The following is a 21,191-nucleotide window of genomic DNA, read 5'->3' on the forward strand; positions in this document are numbered from 1 at the left end:
CCGACTGTTGAGTGTTGAAGGGTTAATTTGGACCCAAATCTCCTACGATCTCTGCTACTCTCTGCTCTTAATGAACTTTCTCCTCAGAACTGCTTCGTTTGGGGCAGCGTGGGGTGGCCTGGGAGAAGACTGAGCTTACCAGTATTGTTGGTGTTATTACAATGGTTAGAGAGCCAAGAAGCAGAGACACTGCAAAACTCAAATGTCATTAATTGAAAGATAATGGGCAAGGTTGATAAATGAAGTGTTAGACCGTTCCCGCGTGTTTCCGTCTTCTTGCTAGAAACCGTGAAGACTCTGGGGTGCCTTTTTCATTCGGTAACGAGGAATTCCGCCTAGCTTCCATTCATGGAAGTCAGACCAATCATCCAGTCCAGGAATGAAGATGGATATATATATGGGAACTTTACCATTCATATGATTTTTAAATAGCTTACTGTTCTACTTAAAACAATACAATGTTCTTTTTTTAAAAAAAAAAAAAAAGCAAGAAGGCTACCACTGAGAAAAATAGAACCTGTCTTTGATCTTCTCCCTTGTTCCTTTCCCTGCCATAATTAATAAAAGCCTCTTTTCCACCTCGGCTTTTCCATTTAGTCCTCAAAGTAGTTTCACCTGGGCTACGATTACAGCCTCACTTTCCAGCTAAGAGAAGCAGGGTACGGAACACTCCATTCGGCTGGCAGGGGGTGGAGCCTGGACCACACTCAGGCCTTGGGGAGCTGATGGTCACTGCCCTCGGGATAACCCCTTCCCGCCTGAAACCCCTGCGCCAGCCCCTAGACCAGCCCTTCTTGTGAATGCCAGGCCCCTGTGACCTGCCGAGTGGCCCTGCTGTCTTCGGGGACGTGAGGGAGAGCCAGGCTGCCATATGCGTCTCCTGGCAGGTGGGCAGCTGAGGACCAGCAAATCTTGCTGTTTATTTGCCTTCCTCCCTCCTGCCCCCTGATGTGGAGAAGAGGCTGGAGTTAGCACTGTTTGTCTAGGACCCCGTAGTGGTCTGAAAACATCTGGAGAAAGATTCTGCTGGTAGAAAGAGAGCAAAGACTTACTCTGCCAGTCCATCCTTGAACCCCCTGGCCAGCTCCCCAGCCTGGTTCCCCTGGCCTGTCAAGTTTGCTTCCAGAAGTCACACTGGTTCAACTTGGTAACTGACAGAGCTCCTCTTCAGTCCTGGCTCCGGCTGCCCCCTGCACCCCCCGCCCCCGGCAATGAGGCCACACCCACTTGTAAGGTGCACACAGTGTCTAGTGTGCAGGGAGACAAACGAGAGAGAAGCACCGGGCAGCACCGTCACCGCCACTTTAGAACGAGAGAGGGGACCACAAAGGAGAAGGTGTGCTTGCAAAAAGGGATGTGGTTTTCTTTTGCATTGCCTCTCACGACAAAGGATGTGTTTTATCATCTGAACCCCCCAGAGGCGGGCGCACCTGCTGGCAGGCAGCTGTCTCTGGTTAATAAGAAAGTAACGTGACTGAATCGATTGGGTGGGTTTAGGTATTTCCAAAGGCAGGTTCTGGGCAGAGAGCCAATGACAAGGAGCCTTCAGGGGGTGACCTGATGCTTGGCCCGGCTCCTGTGTCAGTGCCACCCCCTGTCGGATCACCCAGGGGGGCTCATTTGTGAGCTGTGGGACCAGTCGAAGGAGTTGGTTATGAAGTCATATGTGAACTCGCAGATTTGGGGCCTCATTTACTTAGAACTTAGGTTGGATATAAGATTTCTCTAAAATAACTTCATTCTCATGCACTTACGCGGCCAGATGCCGCCAGAGTTGAAGAGAAAGGCGTGGCACAGAGCCTTCCTGGCCCCTAGACGGCAGCGGCTGCGTCACCTGGGGGCCTGCTGGAGAGGCCGAGCCTCAGGTCCCTCCCCACAGCTGCCGACTCAGAATCTCGGGCAGGGTTTGGGAATCTCTGTGCCCAAGTTCTCCATGCGGTTCTCGTGCCTAGGCGAGTTTTCTAAGTCCTGGCGGATGGTCACGGCCCTATACTACACACAGTCTCCCACCTGTAAATGTCACGTGTGACAAGGTTGGAGTCCTCTGTTCGAGGCTCTGCTCCCTCAGCAATCACTGCAAGGACACTTGCTTTCCGAGTCTTTGCGGACGCACAGCATTGGCATTATTTGTTGCTCTCTGTCACAGGTTGCATTCCCGGGGAAACAGACTCTGAGATGACCCAGCAGGAAGGTGACTGGGTTGTGCTCTGAGGGTTCCACAGGCACCTGGGAGAGAGTGTGGGAGGCAGGACTGAGCAGAAGGAGACACTGGGCTATAGTGTGGATTCAAACGTGGCTCAGCTGATTCTAGATGGAGCTCTCGACGGGGCTGGGAAGGCCCTCTGAGGCACAGGGGCTAGAGAGGGACACACCCGAGAGCCGTCAGCAGCCAACTCTCCCAGTGGCTGGGGGAACACGTGAGTGCCTTAGTCCCAAAGGGGGATGCGAGAGGCACACCCCAGCACCCCCTCAGTCTTTGCAAAGGCCTTAAGGCTATATGGGAATCTCTGTGGGTTCATCTGTGTGTGCGGTCATCTCCCACCTTGTTTGGTCTGGTGACCCTCCGTTGTTACCTGCTTGTCCCTGGCCTAGTCACCTGTGTCTCCACCACTGACCTTTTCTCAGCCACACAGTTCAAGGTCATGAAAAAGATCGCAGGACTAAACTGTCAGAGATGCAGGTCGTGCCATAAGCCCTTCCGTGACCAGTGGTGATGAGCGAGTTTAGTAGCGAGTGTCAGATGCTCTGCTCGTGCCGTGACAGCGATATCTGCTGATGTCAGAACTGTGAGCTCTGCGGGGGTGGGGGAGGGGGGAGTGCTCTGTAGGCTCCACGGTGCTTGGCACGGGCTTCCTGTAGAAGGAAACTCATTTCTCTAAACCTTGCATCCAGAAGGGCACCTCTGTGTTGCTTAACAATTGGTTCAAATGTGTGTTTTCTTTTCTCCCTCCATATCACTGAGCCCATGGGTCCCAAAGAATCTGTCCGAGGCCAGGGCCTTTAGTGGTAACTCATGGCACATTTTTTGTCTTCTAGGGGCCAACATGCCCTACCAAGCACAGCCCACCAGCTACGACTATGACGCCCCCCTGAGCGAGGCGGGAGACCTCACCGAGAAGTATTTTGCTGTGCGAGATGTTATTCGGAAGGTGGGTGCTTTGTGTGGGCTGCGGCAGGCTGGTCTTGGATGGAGCCTGCTTTGGGCTCCCTGTGCTGTATGGACGACTTCCTAGAGCCTCTGGGTTTCAAGGGACAGCTGAAAAGAGGCATCAGAGAGACTTGGCCTTGAGCCTTGGTCTCTGGCTGGTGAAGACTGAGCCCATGAACAAGGTACTCCACTAGTCTATCCATTTGTAAAACTGGACCAGCAGCCCTGGCTGTGCTGTAAGGGTGAGAAAGAACCCACGTAAGGTATCACATTGTCCAGGGAGTGGTAGCCATTACTATTATTGATACTGAAGGTGAGACAGTGTGTGTTCGTACAAAGAGCTGAAGTGCAGGGGAGAACATCCGTGGGCCTCGGGAGCAGGGTGCAAACGTGAGCTGTCATTCTCCCGTCTGGGGCAGTGCTTGCTGTTCCTTCTGGCCTGCCACCTGAACTGCTTCGTCCTGCTGATGCTGTGACCTTTTCAGGCATCCACAGCACTCAGGTGGGGTTTCCTGTCTCTGCTGTGGGTTAAAAAAAAAAAAAAAAACAACCCACAGTTTTTCTGCTCAGTCACCTGAGTTTTGAAGTTAAAGAAACACAGGTCTTTCTGCCTATAAATGGTATGGGCGGTATGGACTTTTTTTTTTTTTTAAGTATGTTCTAGTCTCAACTTAACCGTAAGTGTTAAAATCTATATACTAAAATACACTCCATGTATCGAAAAATATGATCTAGGCTTATCTAAGAATGTGTCTATTTCATTAAACTCTCAAACGTATGGTTACAATGTTGCTTGTGGTGTTTTTGTTACGGGTTTGACTGCTGCAGGACTGGGCGTGAGGATGCTGAGCCCTCTCTTGGAGGTCTGTTCTCCTCGGAGCTCTCTGTTCCCTTCTCTGTTATTTCCTTCCTTTATTTGGAGCTTAGCTTTCTAATCCGGCCTTCTCCTTTTTGAATATAAACACTCACGGTCATACATTTCCTTCATGTTGCTGTAGTTCCATCTGCTAAGTTTTAATATGTAATATATGGATGATAGTTTGCTTCTAAATATGCTTATTTTTATTGCTCTTTGCCCCTTGAAATATTCAGAAGTGGGTTTTTCAATGATTGAACTTAAGCATTTGTCTAGTTTGTTGGTTTCTAACACATTTGCATCTGTTTAGAGAACATAGTCTGTATGATACCGATCCCCTAAAATTCACTGAACCTAATCTTAGAGCCCGGCATATACCAACGTGAACAAATACTCCATGTGTTCTTGTTGTATATAATCTGTATATGTGTTCATTAGATTAAGCTTATCAATGGGGCTGTTGATGTTTTTGTTATCCTTCCTAATTTTTTGTCAGTTTATTCTATTGTTGACAGAGTTGTTTATGTATTTCTCTTTGTAGTTCTGTCACTTTTAAAATTTTTTAAATTCTCTTTCAGAGTGCTTTAATTTCAACATATATATAAATGTGTCCCCTGTAGGTGGATTTTTAAAAAAAAATCTAGTTTGAACATTTTTGTCTTTTAACTGCTGTATTTATTCAATCTCATTCATCACAATTCTGGATACACATCAATTAGTTTCAACCATCTTATTTTCTAATAATCGATTTGTCCACCTTTTCTGTTTTGTCTTCCCTTTATTACTTTCTTTTGGATTGTTTGAGGGGTATTTTTTCCTTATTTCTCCTTTTCTCCCCAGTTTAGAAGTTATTCACTGTATTTTTACCTCATTTCTGGTTACCTACTGAAGTATAAAATATGTACCTCCCCCGCCCCCCCAAAAAAGCACAGCTTTTCTGAGCACAGTGTATGGCTCAGAAAATTTTATGCAAAGTGAATACACCCCTGTAACCAACACACGGCACCCCCGACGCCTCCCAGACTCCCTCCTAGTCATTAACCTTCTTCTACCCCTCGGGTTAACCACCGTCCTGACCTCTATCACCATAGGTTAGTTTCACTTTTTTTTTTTCACTTTATATAAATACGTTCACACAGTACATACTCCCAGATGTCCGGCCCTCAAAAAAACTTGAACATTCTGTTTTAACTTACAATAATTTCAAATTCATCAATATCTTGACTTCTTCCATACAACCAGAACATCCCTCTTGACATATGTGATACTGTGTCATGCATTTTTGTTCTCTTGGATTTAGATTTCTGAATGCATCCTACTTCCCTCTTGGGGAAAAAAAACCTATAAGGCATTACTATAATTGCTTCAGACATTATTTGACATTACCCACATTGTTTGTTTATTCACAAATAATTCCACAAATATTTAGTACGTTCCTTTGATATGCTTGGTATTATATAGACAGGGTCCAGCACAAATAACGCCCTTTTATTACAAAATCTTTCATTACAAAATCATAAGCATGTCATTCTATAACATAACAATATCACACTGGAGCACCCCATATGCCATTTTAGGTGAAATGTTCAAATTACAACTATAAAGTATTACACCCATTTTATTACCCTACCGTCCACACTCAAGCAGGTGTTTCTTCTGCCCGTCCCAGTATATAGTCCTCCTTGAGGATCAGGCGAAGCTGTGACAAAGATTTAAGGTTCTCAAAAGCCATGTGGGATATCCAGGGCCAGAGCCGTCCTGGATGCAGAGTGCATCCTGGGAAAGTGCACGGCATTTTTAAGGACTGGCGAGGAGGCCGGTGTGGCTGGAGCTCAGTAAGTGAGGGGAGAGAGTAATAGGAGATGATGTCAGAGAGATAATGGTGAACTGATGACCCCTGGGGCCTCAGGGGCCGTTGTAAGACTGACTGGCTTTTACCCTGAAAGAAACGGGAACTCGTTGTAGAACTGAGCTGAGCAGAGCAGCTGATGACTCTGGGAGGCAGCCCCAGGGCAGGGAAGAAAAACCGATCAGAAGGCTTTTGCAGCGACTTGGGTGAGAGGGGTCGTGGCTTGTGAAGGTCACGGGAACTGGTCTTATTCAGCCTCTCTCCTGGCTGCTTGCTTCCCCACTCTCGTAGTGCGAAGAGATTCTCGTGGAGTGCTTTAGATCTTCGATTTCGTATTTGACATTTAAATGTTGAGGTGCACGGAATTTTTGTAACTGTTGTTACGAGTGAGGTAGGGATTTAACTTTATTCACCTCTTCAGTGACGAGCTGGTTACCCCAGAACCTGTCACTAACTTATCCATCGCTTTGCCACTGATTGGATGTTTCCATTTCGTGACCTACTTAATTTCTTTAAGTATTTGGGTCTCTTTTTGAACTTGCTTTTGTCATTGATTTTCCCCCTCCTTTTCCTACACTAAACCGGGTTAATGGTTGCCTTTACTATGTTTTATTCTCTGGTAGGACTAGTCTTCCATCTTTAGTCCTTCAGAATTTTCCTGGCTATTCCTGAAGTTTACTTTTCCGTACAAACTTTGGTATTATTTTATCAACTTTGAAAAAAAAAAACCACTGCAGGATACCTGTTGATGTTTGATTAGTTTTGTATTAAATGTATATACATCAGATTAGGGGTGATACGTACAAGATGGAGTCTTAGCCAAGAAAATGCTTTTTTAATCTATTCAAGTCTTCTCTGATGTCCTTCCCGTTTTAAGGTTTCTTAAAATAGTTCTTGGCCACTTCTTAATATGTTTACTCCCCAATATTCTTTTTTTTAAGCCCAATATTCTTTTTAATATCACTTACAGTGGTACTCAGGGGTGTACAAATCGGTGGCATTCATTACATTTATGATGTGTAATCATCACTGCTATTCCCATCATTTTCATCACCCCAGAGAGAACCTCTAAGTACGAGGCAAGAGGTCCCCACTTCCCCCTGCTCTCAGGCGCCGGCAACCTCTAGTCCACTTCCTGTCTCTGTGAATCTGCCTACTCTAGATGTTTCCCATAAGTGGAACCATACAAATTTTCCTTTTGTGTCTGACTTATTTCACTTAGTGTAACGTCTGTAAGGTTCATCCACGTTATAGTATGTATCAGAATTTCATTTCTTTCTATGGCTGAATAATATTCCATCGTCTGGATGTACCACATTTTGTTTATTTCTCTCATTCACCTCTTGATGGACACGTGGGTGTCCATCATTTGGCTATTTTGAATAAGGCTGCATTGAACATCGGGCCACGAGTATCTGCTCAAGCCCTGCTTTCAATTCCTTTGGGTATACACCTAGCCGTAGGGTTGCTGGCAGGTTTATTTTTAGAATAGTTTTCTTTTTGAAATAGTGAGCTTTTCTTATGCCTTACATAGGAAAAAAAATCCAAATTGGATTCTAAAGCAAATATTTACATGGCCTTATCATAACCTCATGTTCTTATTCTATATTTTTAGCCAGTTCTTTCTACCCCATAACTCATACTTTCCTTGACCTTCCCTGGTTCTTATGATTGATGGTTGTTAGAGTCCTTCCCCACCCCCTCCACTTCCCTCTGTGCTGCTGTCCAAGGGTCCCTGATCTACAAACCACCAGCCCCGGCCGCTCTGACCGTCACACTCCCGCACTGGAACTAGGCAGGAGAATTGGGGATGTCAGTGTGGACTGGCTGGAACAGGGTTTTGTACTTCCAGTCTCAGCTGGACCTTTCACTATCTCCAGCTCTCTTTTGCGCCTGGGTCTCTTCTCCTTGTCTAAAGTGAGCCGCCACTGCTGTCCTCTCTCCTTAACACACAGGTGGCATTATCTCCCATTTCACCGAGAGCACTGATGCTGTCAAATACGCCATGTGAAGGAGCTTGAAGAAAGTGACGTAGTGCATTTCATAAATGCTTTGGGTGCATTCAGAAAGGGTATGGAATGAGGCAACGAAAATGAATGTACATTTAAATGAGTGAAAAAAAATTATTACTGTTACACAGATTTAAAGGATTAAATTCATCACAAAACTTAATAACATAGTTTGGGTTTATTAACTGTTTGGAACACCTCGCCATCCTTCTTTCCTTAGAGTTGCCTGCGTGCTGTTCCATTGTCTCTCTTCTCATGACAACCACATTGGCAATCTTTTCCTCTAGAGAAAGTGGACCTCTTTCTCTTTAGCGTGGCTGATTGAAATGTATTTTTTAGTATTTATAGTTCTGTGAACTATCAGAAAGCTTCGCATTTTGTTACCAATGATGATATACAGTGGTACGCTGGTGCTCGTCATTCATTCGTTCTGGAACTCATGACAAGTGCCAGAACCAGAGAGTACCCAACGACGAAGCATTTTCTCTTGCGGGGCGGTATGACTCATATAAGCTCTAGCAAGTGTGACGAGTCCCAAGCAAGCACCAAATGCTGAAACATTCTTTTCTCATCAAAATGCACCGAGTACAAGGTGACAAGTTCTGAAGCTGACAAGTACCAAGGTATGACTGTATACATATTTAGGGTTATTATCAAAATTGGGGAAATCTCTCAAGTTCTTTCCTACTCGAGTTGTAATATTTGGAAGAAATTTCTGCGGACAGGTTCTGACCCCGTACATTTCCGACCTTGTTTCTCCTCCACAGCTCATGTACTTCTGAGGCTGGGTGCCTTAGAGCGTGATCGGGTTAGCGTACTGAGTGCTGGGAACAATCAGTTGGCGGTAATTTACCCGCTCTTGGCAGTGCCAGTGTACCATGGATATGCACTCTATACCCTAATTAAATAAACCCCCTCCTCCACTCACCTGTGGTTGAATCCAAAGATGCCTGTAGTCACTCTAAAGCCTCCTGATTGGAAGAGGGTGCGTGTGACACAAGGAAGCTGGAGCAGAAGGAGACAAGGCTCTTAGCCTCTTGTGGTTACATTTTATTGTTTTGCAGGTTTTATAAAAACCTGTAACCGCATGAACACACTGGTAGGACCTTGCTTTGGGGCACTTTTGGATTCAGAAGATGAGTTAGGAAGCTGCTCTAGTAACATTCTGGGAATGGGGTGATAGGAGGGCAGCAGGGAGTGGAGAGGAAGCAATGGGTCTTAAAGGATTTAGGAAGTAAGATCAGTAGGGTTTGGCCATTGACTTCATGCTGATGAGAAAGAATGAAGAGTTGTTGATTTGTCCAGGATTCAGCCTTTGTTGGATAACTGGATGGGGTCAGAAACTTAGACAAGAGGGTTGCAGAGAAGGCACAGGCTGGGGATGGAGACGGGGAAGCAAATTCAGTTCTGGGCTTGTTCAGCCCAAGACGCCTCTAGTGACATCCAGGTGGAGGTGTCTCTGCAGCAAGTGCCTCACTTAAGGGTGAGAAGCTCCAGGGAGAAGTCACTAGGGCAGGCTCAGATTCTGGGGTCAGCAGTGGAAGTGGAGGCTAAAATGCAGGGCATGTTGACACTGAACATGGAGAGCTGAGTGAAAAGGGTCTTAGGTTAAGCAAAAGACTAACCTGGGGACCCCCAAGCTTATACGCAGAAGACACAGCAAGATGAACCCATGAAGGACGCTGATCCTTCAGACATGAATGTAATTCAATGACTTACGATAGATGTAGCTTAACCTCTAGTCATCCTTTCCCCCGTCTCTTTTTGATATTTGAAATTTGGAAGAGAGAAATGAACTACTTTAACAGTTGGCTCTTTCTTGTAAGACTTCGCAGATGGCCAGTTAGCTGGTGTGCTAAATAGTATTCAAACTATTTGCTTGCCTCAAGAGAAACAGGGGGATCACAAATACCCCCTTCTAGAGCTCTACCAGCCGCTCTCCTTCACCGAGGACTTACAGAGCGGAAGGGGTCCCTCCTTTGATCCACCTCTAGAGTCAGCTGAGTGGTGATGGCCATTATCTTTTGCTGGCATGAACTCCCAGGGATGACGATTTCCCACCAGGCTGCACAAGCCTGTGCTCGGTGGTGAGAGCTCCAGGCGTCCCTTTGCATGCCTCTCCAAGCATGACAAAACTCATGACATTTGCAGTTTCTAAGGTATTCTCTTTGGTGTGGGTAAACTCAGCCAGACATGGTTAACACTTTGACCTCGAAGATGAACTGTCAGACTCTAGGGCAGCGCCCTCTTCCTCTGCCCTGCCAGTGCCTTAAGAGGGCCAGGGGTGCGTTTATTTGTGCATGCTTTGGCATGGATTCCAGGCCCACGTTTTAAAGAGGTTTCCATCAAAGAGAAGAATCCAGCCGGCTTTAGGGAGATGGGTTACTCTGCCGAAATTAATCACATGATAGCTGGAGGACCTTGATCATGGAGTTGATCTTGGGATTCCTTGAGGTGGTTATTGGAGCGAGAGGTGTGGGGGTGGGGGCTGCAGGTGCAAGAATGCCACCGTGATTTTCAATAGTTTGGAAGCTTAATGAAGTTTGCCTCAGGACCAGTCTACAGAGGCCAGTGGATGGGCTTTCTTGGTCTTTAGCTGGAATGACACTAGCTCAGTGGGTAGACACAAGCTGTCTTTTTCAGTCCACGGAGCCAGTGGGAACGCAGTGTTTTATGTCTGATAATTAAGGACAACAAAGTGAATATACTTAACAAGTGTTAGCCTTCTGAAGCATCGCTGGCACCCTTGTGGCACTAGTCTTTTTATTTCTTACAGGCTTGGCTTTCTGAGTCTATCTTCCAGAGAGATTTCTCTAACATGCTGATCTGGTCAGGAAGCCGTCTATGACTCGGCCCCTATTTTCCTCAAGCCTCATCTTTCAATTCTCCCCATCTTGTAGGTGATCCTCTGGCCTTAAAGTGAAGGGACCTAAACCTCTCTGAAAGGGACAGTGCTGTTTCTACCTACTGGCTTCTGCACACGCTGTTTCCGCTGCCTTTATCCTTCTAGAAAATAAGGACACACCTCAGTTACCTTCTCTGGGGAGTCGTCTTTGATCCATCTTTCTGCAGTTAGTCACACTTTGCTTTCTGCCACGACCTGACAGTGTGGAAATCTTGAATACACTACTCCTCACAGTGAGTTAATGAACTTGTTTACACACATATCTCATGCTCTGTTAGAAGCTGCTAATATCCCCAGTTCCAAGCATAGGAACTGATGCAAAGTATGTTTTTAATAAGACTTTGTTACATGAATGAGCAAAAGCATTGGAGATCTTGGGGAAAGATCTTTGAGATTCCATTGGGAAAAGAGCAACTTCCTATATTGAATTCGTCTAGCTAAAGAAGTAGGATAAGAAGCAATATTTATGATTAGTCTGAAAACTGTGGTCAAAGCACAGGTTATTATGGAGAAATGAAGGTTTAGAAGTATAATGTTTAAGTATATTTGTCTATTTATTTTCTGAAACCTAAATTAGTTGAAAAGAGATTAGGATTTTGCTATATGATGAGAAATGAAAATAGCTAAAATTATTAAAAAGAAAATGGAGAAGATTGTGGCAAATGGGACAGATGGGGACTTAATATTGATATTATAATGAGTTCATAGCACTGGTTTAAAAATCAAGATCCAAATAGGTAATTGGGCAAAAAAAACAAAGAAAGTATATACATTTGATAAGAACTTTGGCATATACTATGTTAAGAATCATATAAAATGCTCATATCATTTGACACAGGAACCCTTTACTTGGGGCTTCATTCAAAGTAAAATTTAAGCCAGGATAATGCTGTAACTATAAAGTTGTTCATGCGACAATATTTTTATATTAAAAACTGGAAATAATTCAATTCCTAATATTGAAAAAATAGTTATATAAATTCAGTCATATCCATTTGAATATAATATGCAATAAACAAACTTATTGTCAATAATTTGGTCATGCCAAAAGTACTTTTTAAAAAAATATTTTATTTATTTATTTCTAGAGAGGGGAAGGGAGGGAGAAAGAGAGAGAGAGAAACATCAATGTGCGGTTGCCTCTCATGTGGTCCCCACTGGGGACCTGGCCCGCAACCCAGGCATGTGCCCTGACTGGGAATCGAACCTGCGATACTTTGGTTCACAGCCCGTGCTCAGTCCACTGAGCTACACCAGCCAGGGCCCAAAAGTACTTTTGATAAGTGGCAACAGCAAATTACAAAATTGCCTCTTACCCTTAGAATATACATGTGTTTAAGGGGAAGGTCTATGAGAAAAACCAGAAAAGAGCAGGTTTCACGGCATGTTTTTGGTTTTAGAATTATGTTTGGGAATTAATAGGAAACACCTTCTGTTGTTGTCACGACCATTAAGGTGGTAAGACAGAGCGGTAGGAGCAGCAGCAGACATGGGGTCCAAAGGCCCAACTCCCACCGCCCTTGCTTTCTTTACAACCTTGAGCAAACTTCTCGGTCTCAGGAAATATAAGAGCTGTTAGTGAGGGCTCTTGTGAGTAGTAAATGAGACGACAAAACTGGCTGAATGTTGGTTGAAGAAAGTCAGCTGAAGGTAGTGAAGAAATCAATGATAATGTTTTAAATGAATCAAAAAAGTCATAGCAGATATGTGCATTATTTAGAGACCCAAAGAAGCAAAAATAGGTTCCACTGAATGATTTTTAAATGGTTTCCTCTGAAGAATATAGCTAAGAAAAGAGTGAGTCAGAAGAGTATTGTTTTTCCTTTTACCAGTCTTTTATCCTCTTCTTTTATTAATTACTTTTAGAAAGGAAAAAAGATGGAGGGAGGGGGGAGAGAGAAGGGAGGAAGGGAGGGAGGGAGGAAAGAAGGAAAGAAGAGAGGGAGGGAGGGAGGGAGGGAGGGAGGGAGGGAGGAAGGAAGGAAGGAAGGAAGGAAGGAAGGAAGGAAGGAAGGAAGGAAAGGAAAGGAAAGGAAAGGAAAGGAAAGGAAGGGATCCTGAAAGATCATAATGCAATCTACTTGGAGATGCCAGATGGGCATAGACTGTTCTAAGACCTAGGACTTCCACTCATATCTTCTGATGCTAATATGTATGTGTGTGTGTGTGTGTGTGTGTGTGTGTGTGTGTGTACACATTTAGTAGGATTTATTTTTATTTTATTTTTTAACTTTTTTAATTCCAACTTACATAAAAGTTTCAAGAATAAAAATTGTACAAAGAACACTTGTATATTCCTTACCCAAATTCACGCATGTCAACATTTCACTCTATTTGCTTCGTTATTTACCCCTCGCCTCCCCCCTTGTGTTTTCTAAACCATTGATTGAAGGGTTGCGTATCTCATGACCCTTTACCCCTAAATGCCTCAGTATACATCTCATAAGAATAGGTAGGAATGTGCTCTTACATGACCATAACAATTTCAACATTGATACAAAACTTTAATCTACCAATAAGATTTAATCTACAAATAATATTTTTCCTTCCCTAGGCTACCTCCCCGAAGATTCTGAACCTTTTTCCTTTTCTTTCCCCCCACTCTAGTCTTCCTGACGCCAGCCTCATTCTCACTACTTGTCTTTGCTCTCCATTATGAAGTCTTTGTTCTGTAATTACGTGAATGAGTCCTGGAGCTTAAGACACACACATCCACAGACACACACTTAGAAGTAAAAACTGAACCAGATCCCGTCTTGGAAGGAAGCCTTTTGGTCCTCTGCCTTTCCAAAGCATCACCGGCGCCGTTGTTTCTGTCGCTGACCCTCCTTTTGAAAGACCAATTGTATAGATGTGTTTCCAAGGGTTTAACAGCCGTTCTTCTTTTCTGCCCTTTTCCACTCCGGATTGTAGTTTGAAAAAGTACCAGAAGGTCCCATCCCTCCGTCTACACCCAAGTTTGCATATGGAAAAGTTGCTCTGAAAAAGGTAAGGAAAAAAAAATGACAGAAACATTGAGAGTGAGGAAATGGAATTTAGCTGTTGGGAGTGAAAGTGTTTCGCTGGGGCATCGGCTCGTTATTTTTCTGTGAATTTGTTTTCCGTAAGACCGATGGGGAAGGTGATGTTTCTGGGAACACGGGGGCACAGGAGGTGAGAGCATGGGTCTGTGTGTTGACAAGGTGAGCAAATGGGGCGTGGGGATTCGGGAGGTGTTCCAGATCATTCAGGTCATTTGGGGTCAGTTATCAGTTATCCAAAGCAATCCCAGAAACCTTTGTGGGAATGACATGCCACCTTGTTGTTATGGCTGATAAGGTTCTTTTTTCTAATCCGCCTTTATTTTAGGGGGTTCTCAAAAGCTACAGGCATTTTAATAGGTCTTTGCCTTAAATTATACACCCCCATCTCAAAATCGTGTGCTAATTTTTGTGGTCTGTAATGTACATGGTAAATGAGACATCATGGGGGAAAGGTAGAAATCAATCATAAATAAAAGCTAAAGGCATTTTATTCTAGAAGAGAGGTTACATTTTATAGTCAAGAGTGACGTAAGCCAAAGTCACTTTGTTTTGATCATCTGTCTTCAGGTTTTCCCCTTTTATAATCCCTAACTCCTACATATGTTAACTCACAAGAAAAAAAAAGACATGAGCCGTTGCATATTTCTTACGAATCTTGATATTCTAAAATAGCATCATAAGTTTTTATCTTTAAGCAAAATGCCAAACATGATCGTATGATTTTTTTCCATTCATGAAGCCCTTTGATATTATGGTTGGTTGAGTCCTTGTAACTTTTTCCACCTAGTGTCAGATTCGTGTGTTACATTCTACAGAGAACGTGGTTGGCTGCTCTGCCTGATAGGCATCTTTCTTTAGATTAATCAGACTTGAATCACACTCGTCCATGGAGCATCTCTGACTTCTTCACTGCTTCTGCTACTTAAGGAAAAGTGGGTCTGTCGGGTTTAGAGCAGTGAGGGTTTAATTTTGCTACAACAGAAATAACTGCAAACGTTTAATACCACATTGCTAAATACAAATCTAGCTTGGTATCAAAAGCACATTCTGTTTACTGCGAAAGAAAATTGTGTGAGCAGAAAAGGCTTTTTGTTGTGAACTAAGTCCTTGTAATTTCATAGAACAAATCAGCCTATAACTGAATTAAATGTGTATGGAACTTAGTTACGCAGGATAGAACCTTTACCATGAGTTGTGTGTGTCCACGTGGGAAGGCATCCACGTGAACAGCTGAACTGATAAAATTGCACTTAAGATTTTTTATCTCGATGCCGCACATCAGCACGGTAACCACGGAGAGTGCTGATGCCATTCCTCGCTAGTATCACTGCCGTGGAGAGTCCTGGGTTTAGAGCCAAACCTGCCTGCAAATCCTGGCTCTGCCGTCGCTCAGGCGAGCTTTTCCGAGTCCCTAACTTGGGGACCATCATGCCTTCCCCACTGGGTACTTGCAAGGATTCAGGGAGGTTTGTGTGTAAAGCTCTGTCTCCCTTGGAGTTTGCTAAGCACCCAGTGTTGGGCAGCTCTTATCGTTGTTGTCGTTGCACAGAGTGAGCATCCTGAGTTGCCAGGATGCACAATCGTTTGGACAGTGTGTGTGTGTGTGTGTGCGCGCGCGTGTTGAGTGGCTACTATGTATTGGGCTCTGGGGGCTGCGCACAGTACAAACCCAGCCCTGTTGGAGCTGACAGCCTGGCAAAGGGACGCAGCTGGTAAATGATGCGGGCATGGAAGCTATGCTGCAGACAGATGCAGAGAGCCCAGTCACCGGTACTTCTCCGTGGGGTGTTGGGGAAGGCTTCAAAGGAGGCTGCCTCCGAGCCTTGGGTTGCATTTATTTTAATAGCCTTCAGGGAACTGCTAGAGATGATTCAAGGTGACTGGGGAGTAGCCCTGAGTGGAATTTGAACCATTTAGATTTATTTAGGGGGTTGGCAAAATCCACTAATAACGTTGATCATTTGCAAGGGGCATGCTCGACTCTGATGACCAGGGAGGGGTGCACAGGGAATGAGTGAAAGCTGCTTTTGTTTCTTTTCAGTTAAAGACAGTGGAGGAATCGCTGAACATTCTGTGTCCCAAGGGGCCTATAAAAAGCGTTTATCCCCTGACTTTTATCCAGGTGAAACAGGTAGGCCTTCAAAGGTAACACTTTTTTCTACTTGCAAAAATGTGTTTTCTGTCCAGCCTTGCAATGTCCTTTCTTCACACAGGGACCAAAATAGTAAGCAGACAAATCAGACCCCCCCCCCCCCCCCCCAGTAATGTAACAGTGGACTTTCTGGCTCTCTTTAGCTTTAAATATTGCACATTAGGCCAGGTTTATTTTTTTTTCTGTATTTCCCCCATTTCTTCTTATTCTCACTCACAGAAGTTGTAGCTCAACCTGTTTTCAACATAATTGTGTACTAGCTATAAATCAAGTGCATTTCTGATCTAACTAATCTTTGTTACTAGGTACCGGTGGAAAACCACTATTTTTGTACTCAAAAAATGACAATTTAATTACTTGTCCGTAGTTAGCTCAAAGGTTAAGGGCTGTGTTTTTACTACATTAGGTCCGTAGAGGTTCTTTTTCCTGCTTTGGAAGAGAACAGAAACAAGCAGAATTGGGTGGTGTGTGGGTGTGAGATGAATCCCCAGGCACCGCCCTGTCTTTCACTTAAGAGCTTTCCCCACTTTCTATGTTGGGAAACTTCACATCTAAAGGAGCCACAGGAGCAGGACAACCAGCACGCCTATAGCTTCCCCCCGGGTTCTCCCAGTGTGACCGTCACTACACTGGCTTCACCTTCCTGTGTGCGTCTGTCATCCGCTGCTGGCTTGTTTTCTCTACCCTTAGAGTGGGCTGTCACCATCACGGCACTTCCTAGCTGTGACAGCCTGGGTCCCTCGAGAAGAAGGACTTCATCCTACATGACCACAGTATAACGATCACACCTCAGAAAGTTGACATTAAAACGCAATCCAATGACCAAAGATACATTCCATAGTCAGGTATCCCGGTTATTCCGATGATGTCCTTTTATAGCTTAACTCTTTCCATCCAGTTTCCAGGCTAGGATCCTGCATTCCATTTAGTTATAATGTCTCTTTAGTCTCCTTTCATCTGAAACTGTTCCTAAGTGTCTCTCTCTTTCTCTCTCTCTCTCTCTCTTTCTCTCTTTCTCTCTCTCTCTGAACATTTCTCAAGAGGTCAGGCCAGGTATTTGGTAGACTGCCTCTCACTGATCAGATTCAGCGACAACAACATTTTTTGGCACAAACATGACAAAGGGTGATGTGTCCTCGGGGTGCCCATGAACGAGGTCAGCTTGTCCCTTCGTTACCATGTTAAGTTTGAATACTCAGTGGGGATCTCAGCCCCGTGTTTTTAAATGGGCTCCCACTTTCTGCAGAGATTGCCTCCTGGAGAGTATCTGAACAGTGAGGTGACAGAATACTAGCACACCTAATCTTTGTTTAGTGCGTTCTGTCTCCAGTTACTATTCTTCCACCTGTAGCATTTTACAAGTTTTATGAGAATGTTTTACAAGGGACTATTTTTACACTCGTACAATTTTACAAGAATGTTTTATTCCAACAAATCCGGTGTGCCATAAATGAGATGAATAATTAAGCTCCCTCACCCCACCTTTTTCATTAATACTGGGCCAAGTTTCCTGTCTAATTTGAGCACGCACCTGCTTCATGTGTGCGTGTCTTCATTTGTACAATAGAACATGCCTTCCCACCTGGTGCAGCCGTGCAGCCCGTGAGAGAGGACACGGACACTAGAGCAGCTGGAGCCCGGAAAGCAAATGAATTCCAAGTTCACATACAGACACTTTGAGTCTTCGTTGTTTCTCAGGCTCCCTCTGCTTTGTGATCTTAGACTATGCAAGTGCTCTGGATTGGGTGGGGCTCCCCGAGCCCCGGCTGTCTGGGGTCTAGAGCAAGCCCACAGAATGTTTATTTTCAACGAAACCCATGGAGGGCACAGCTGCAGGAAGTGGGGTGCAGCCCTGGTACGTCCCCCAGCCCCCCAACCTCGGAGGCCTGAGCTACACCTTTGCAGGGAGCATCACAGCTTCCACTCCCCTCTGGGGGCCTTTCACCAAGTTCTCCTCAGCCTCTGAGTGAAGACTTACCATTCTGGTTCCTTTTTAAAGCAAGAGATGAACGGAGACGTGGGTGTCAGGGAGGGAGGCGTCCTGGGCCTGAATGTTCAGCGGCGGCGGCTCCAGTCCTTTCCTGCAACACAGGAACATGGGTTGGCATTTCTTTCAGCTCCCCCAAACCCCCTTTCCACTCACCTGAGGTGCACTGCCCTGCTTTCTGGGCCCTGGATGTTAGGAACTTTCTCTCTGGTCCCTAAAGGATTGCAATTTGGATCCTTTTCGCTGACTCAGGATGTGGCCCAGCTCACCCTGGCGCCTGTCCAGAGCAGAAAGGTCACTCCCTGAGGCTGTGGGTGCGGAGGCCGACTGTCTGGGGCCTCCCTTTCGGAGCAGGGATACCAGCACCTGAAAGTATTTTCTGACTTCGCAGCAGGTTACACCCCATTTCTCGCTGTCTCTATTTCCCCTACTCCTGCACTCGAAACAGTTTCTGATTGACTCTTGTTTTGCATGTGAGAGCAGATATTGCCCAAGGACCTGGAAAATGTTCCACCGAACACTCTCGGCTTTGCTGTTGTTTGTCTCTTTTGTTTGTTTCTGTGTTTTGTTTTGTTTTTCGAGGTAACGAAATATATGAGATAGGATCCCCCTTAGTGATTCAGGGCAAATCACTGAACACATTCCAGAGTCCCACTGGCTCAGGCTGGAAAAGGATGTTTGATAGAAGTCCCTTCACGGTTCCTTGAAGTTTGCTACCATGGAAGTTATTCCACGATCTAAAAACTGAGGCCAGCTCCCTTCTTGCTGATTGAATTTTCCCCAGCACCTGGGGGAAGCCTTCCATTCCTTACAGTTTTAGAAATATCACTTTCAGCCCTGGCTGGCGTAGCTCAGTGGATTGAGCATGGGCTGTGAACCAAAGCATCGCAGGTTCGATTCCCAGTCAGGGCACATGCCTGGGTTGCATACTATGGCCCCCAGCAACCGCACATTGATGTTTCTCTCTCTCTCTCTTAAAAAAAAAAAAAGAAAGAAAGAAAGAAAGAAATATCACTTTCACATAGATCAGGGGCAAATGAGTTCTCTTAAGGTGAATAGCAAAAATGACGAATTTTTCTTCCATCCTTTTCTGGCCAGTATTTCGGGTTTGTGCTGTACCGAACCACACTTCCCGAAGACTGCAGCAGCCCAACCCCCCTCTTCTCACCCTTCGGCGGCGTCCACGACCGGGCCTACGTCTCCGTGGATGGGGTAAGGACTGTCTCGGGGCCTGTTTGTCTGCGCCAGCAGCGGGGGTGTGGTCTGCACTTGGCCGCCCCAGTCCTTCCGAATAGACATTCGAGACCTTAGCCCACCCTTCAGCCTCAGGCTCTGCCTCTTCCCGTAGCTGACCCCACCACGGCTGACGTGGCCTCACCCATGTTCCATCTGCCCGAATCCCTCCCTCCCGCATCTTCCCCTGGAGGGCCGTGCTCCTGGCCCTACCTTCTGGGAAACCTTTCTGGTCTCCCCAGCCCAAGGCCATCCTCGGTGACTAACCACCACATGTCACCCTTGTCTTCCTTGCTCCTTGAGGAAAGGGTCCATTCTGTACATGCCGGTGTGGCGATTCACTTAAAGAAAGTTATATTCTGAAGGGTTGTTCATGATAGAGCGAAAATCCACACTTTGCCTCAGAACAAAGATACATTCCTCTCATTGCAATATTCATGGGCAAGAACACATGAAGAGGTTTTCCTAACTAAGAAAAGTTGTTCGGAAAATTTTAAATTAAAACATTCCCATTATATTGTCATCAACAGCTTTATTTTCTGTGGGAGCAAGTTCCTAAGACATTATATGTATACTGATGGCAATTGTTTCTTGGATTTCAATTTAGGAATTGTATTAGTGAATTATAGTCAGTAACATTTTTTTTATCCCATCTTTGAAAACATTAGGGATATGTCGCTGCTAAAATGCCTGTTGTTTTTGCTCATTCTGTTATATAATTTTCATGGTTAATGCATTGTATCAGGTATTTTGAGGTGAGAACATTCCGCCTCTCTGATTTTTATCTCATTTATTTGATTTCTATCTCCACTCGCCATTTTGTTTAGAAGCTTTTTTTTTTCTTAATGGCTGCCTTCCATGCTACGAGAACACGAAGAGGTTCCTGTAATAGGAATCCTCCCCTGGAATTGTTTTGCTTCCATTCCCTCCCTATTAAAAATGAACACAAAGCAGCCCTGGTCAGGTAGCTCAGTGGGTGAGAGTGTTGTCCTGATACACCAAGGTTGCGAGTCCCATCCCTGGTCAGGGCCCACACAAGAAGCAACCAATGAATGCATAAATAAATGGAATAACAAATCAATGTTTCTCTCTCTCTCTCTTCCTTCCTCTCTCTCTCTCTAAAATCAATTTTGAAAAGTAAAACTTTTTTTTAACATGAGGCAAAACTTTTTTAAAACATGAAGCAAAACTTTCCCGAGCAGAGGAAACCAGTCTAGACCTTTCCTTGCTCAGAGCTGTGTCTGGTGACTTTCCTGTTTAAAAAAGCCGATGACTGGGACAAAGGGGCCATCAAAACATTTCCTCCCAAGTCTGGTGACACTTCAAGGAGGGAAAACGAGTGCTCAGTTTAACTGAGCGAACTGCCTGTCTTCTGATCTGCTCACCTTAGGTAATTCTGCTCTGACGTTGAACCCACAGGTCCCCCAGGGAATCCTTGACCGAAGCAATGTGATCTCTCTGAACATAACGGGGAAAGCTGGAGCCACGCTGGACCTCCTGGTGGAAAATATGGGCCGTGTGAACTATGGCCATTTTATCAATGATTATAAGGTAGGAGCAGCCTCGCTGTTAGGAGTGAGGTTCAAAGGTTGGCAGGACTGTGCCTAAGCCATCCGAGGGAGTTTTTGTAAATCTACTGTAAAAAGCTCACACATACATTTTTCCCCCCGCAGCCCTGTTATCATAGAAGCAATTCTTAAAAGCACACAGACGTAGTCTAATTTGATGAGTGAACCTACCCTGATTTGTTTTGCAACTTTGAAGACCTTATTTCCTCTGCAGCTGATGAGAAAGTCGAGCTTTGCAGACAGAACCCTTCCCTTGGGTTTGAGTTTAATCATCCTGTAGAAAGAAACAGAAGAAGAAAACCACTCCACTGTGCTCTGCCTTTGCTTATAAAACCCACCGAGCTCTCAGAAGGCACTCCCTTGCCAACAAAGCCAGCCTGGCATCGGGTCTGCTCTGTTTTCTGGGTACGTACGATCTGTGGATCGTGCAAACCCTTAACTGTACGAAGCCTTGGTGCACT

General features: G+C 44.9%; 1 protein-coding gene across 1 annotated transcript in view; it reads left to right on the top strand.

Moving 5' to 3' along the window:
• The window catches only part of GLB1 (galactosidase beta 1), a 75,148-nt gene that overhangs the window by 33,544 nt on the left and 20,413 nt on the right, over window positions 1-21,191 (top strand). The window contains exons 10-14 of the mRNA XM_045857379.1: window positions 3,037-3,149; window positions 13,681-13,755; window positions 15,832-15,921; window positions 19,028-19,141; window positions 20,582-20,713. Coding sequence (XP_045713335.1) covers window positions 3,037-3,149; window positions 13,681-13,755; window positions 15,832-15,921; window positions 19,028-19,141; window positions 20,582-20,713 — 524 coding nt within the window. The remainder of the gene's footprint in view (window positions 1-3,036; window positions 3,150-13,680; window positions 13,756-15,831; window positions 15,922-19,027; window positions 19,142-20,581; window positions 20,714-21,191) is intronic.

The sequence above is a fragment of the Phyllostomus hastatus genome, unplaced genomic scaffold (genome assembly GCF_019186645.2).
Source record: "Phyllostomus hastatus isolate PE091 unplaced genomic scaffold, TTU_PhHast_1.1 phas_scaffold_129, whole genome shotgun sequence".
Lineage (NCBI taxonomy): Eukaryota > Metazoa > Chordata > Mammalia > Chiroptera > Phyllostomidae > Phyllostomus > Phyllostomus hastatus.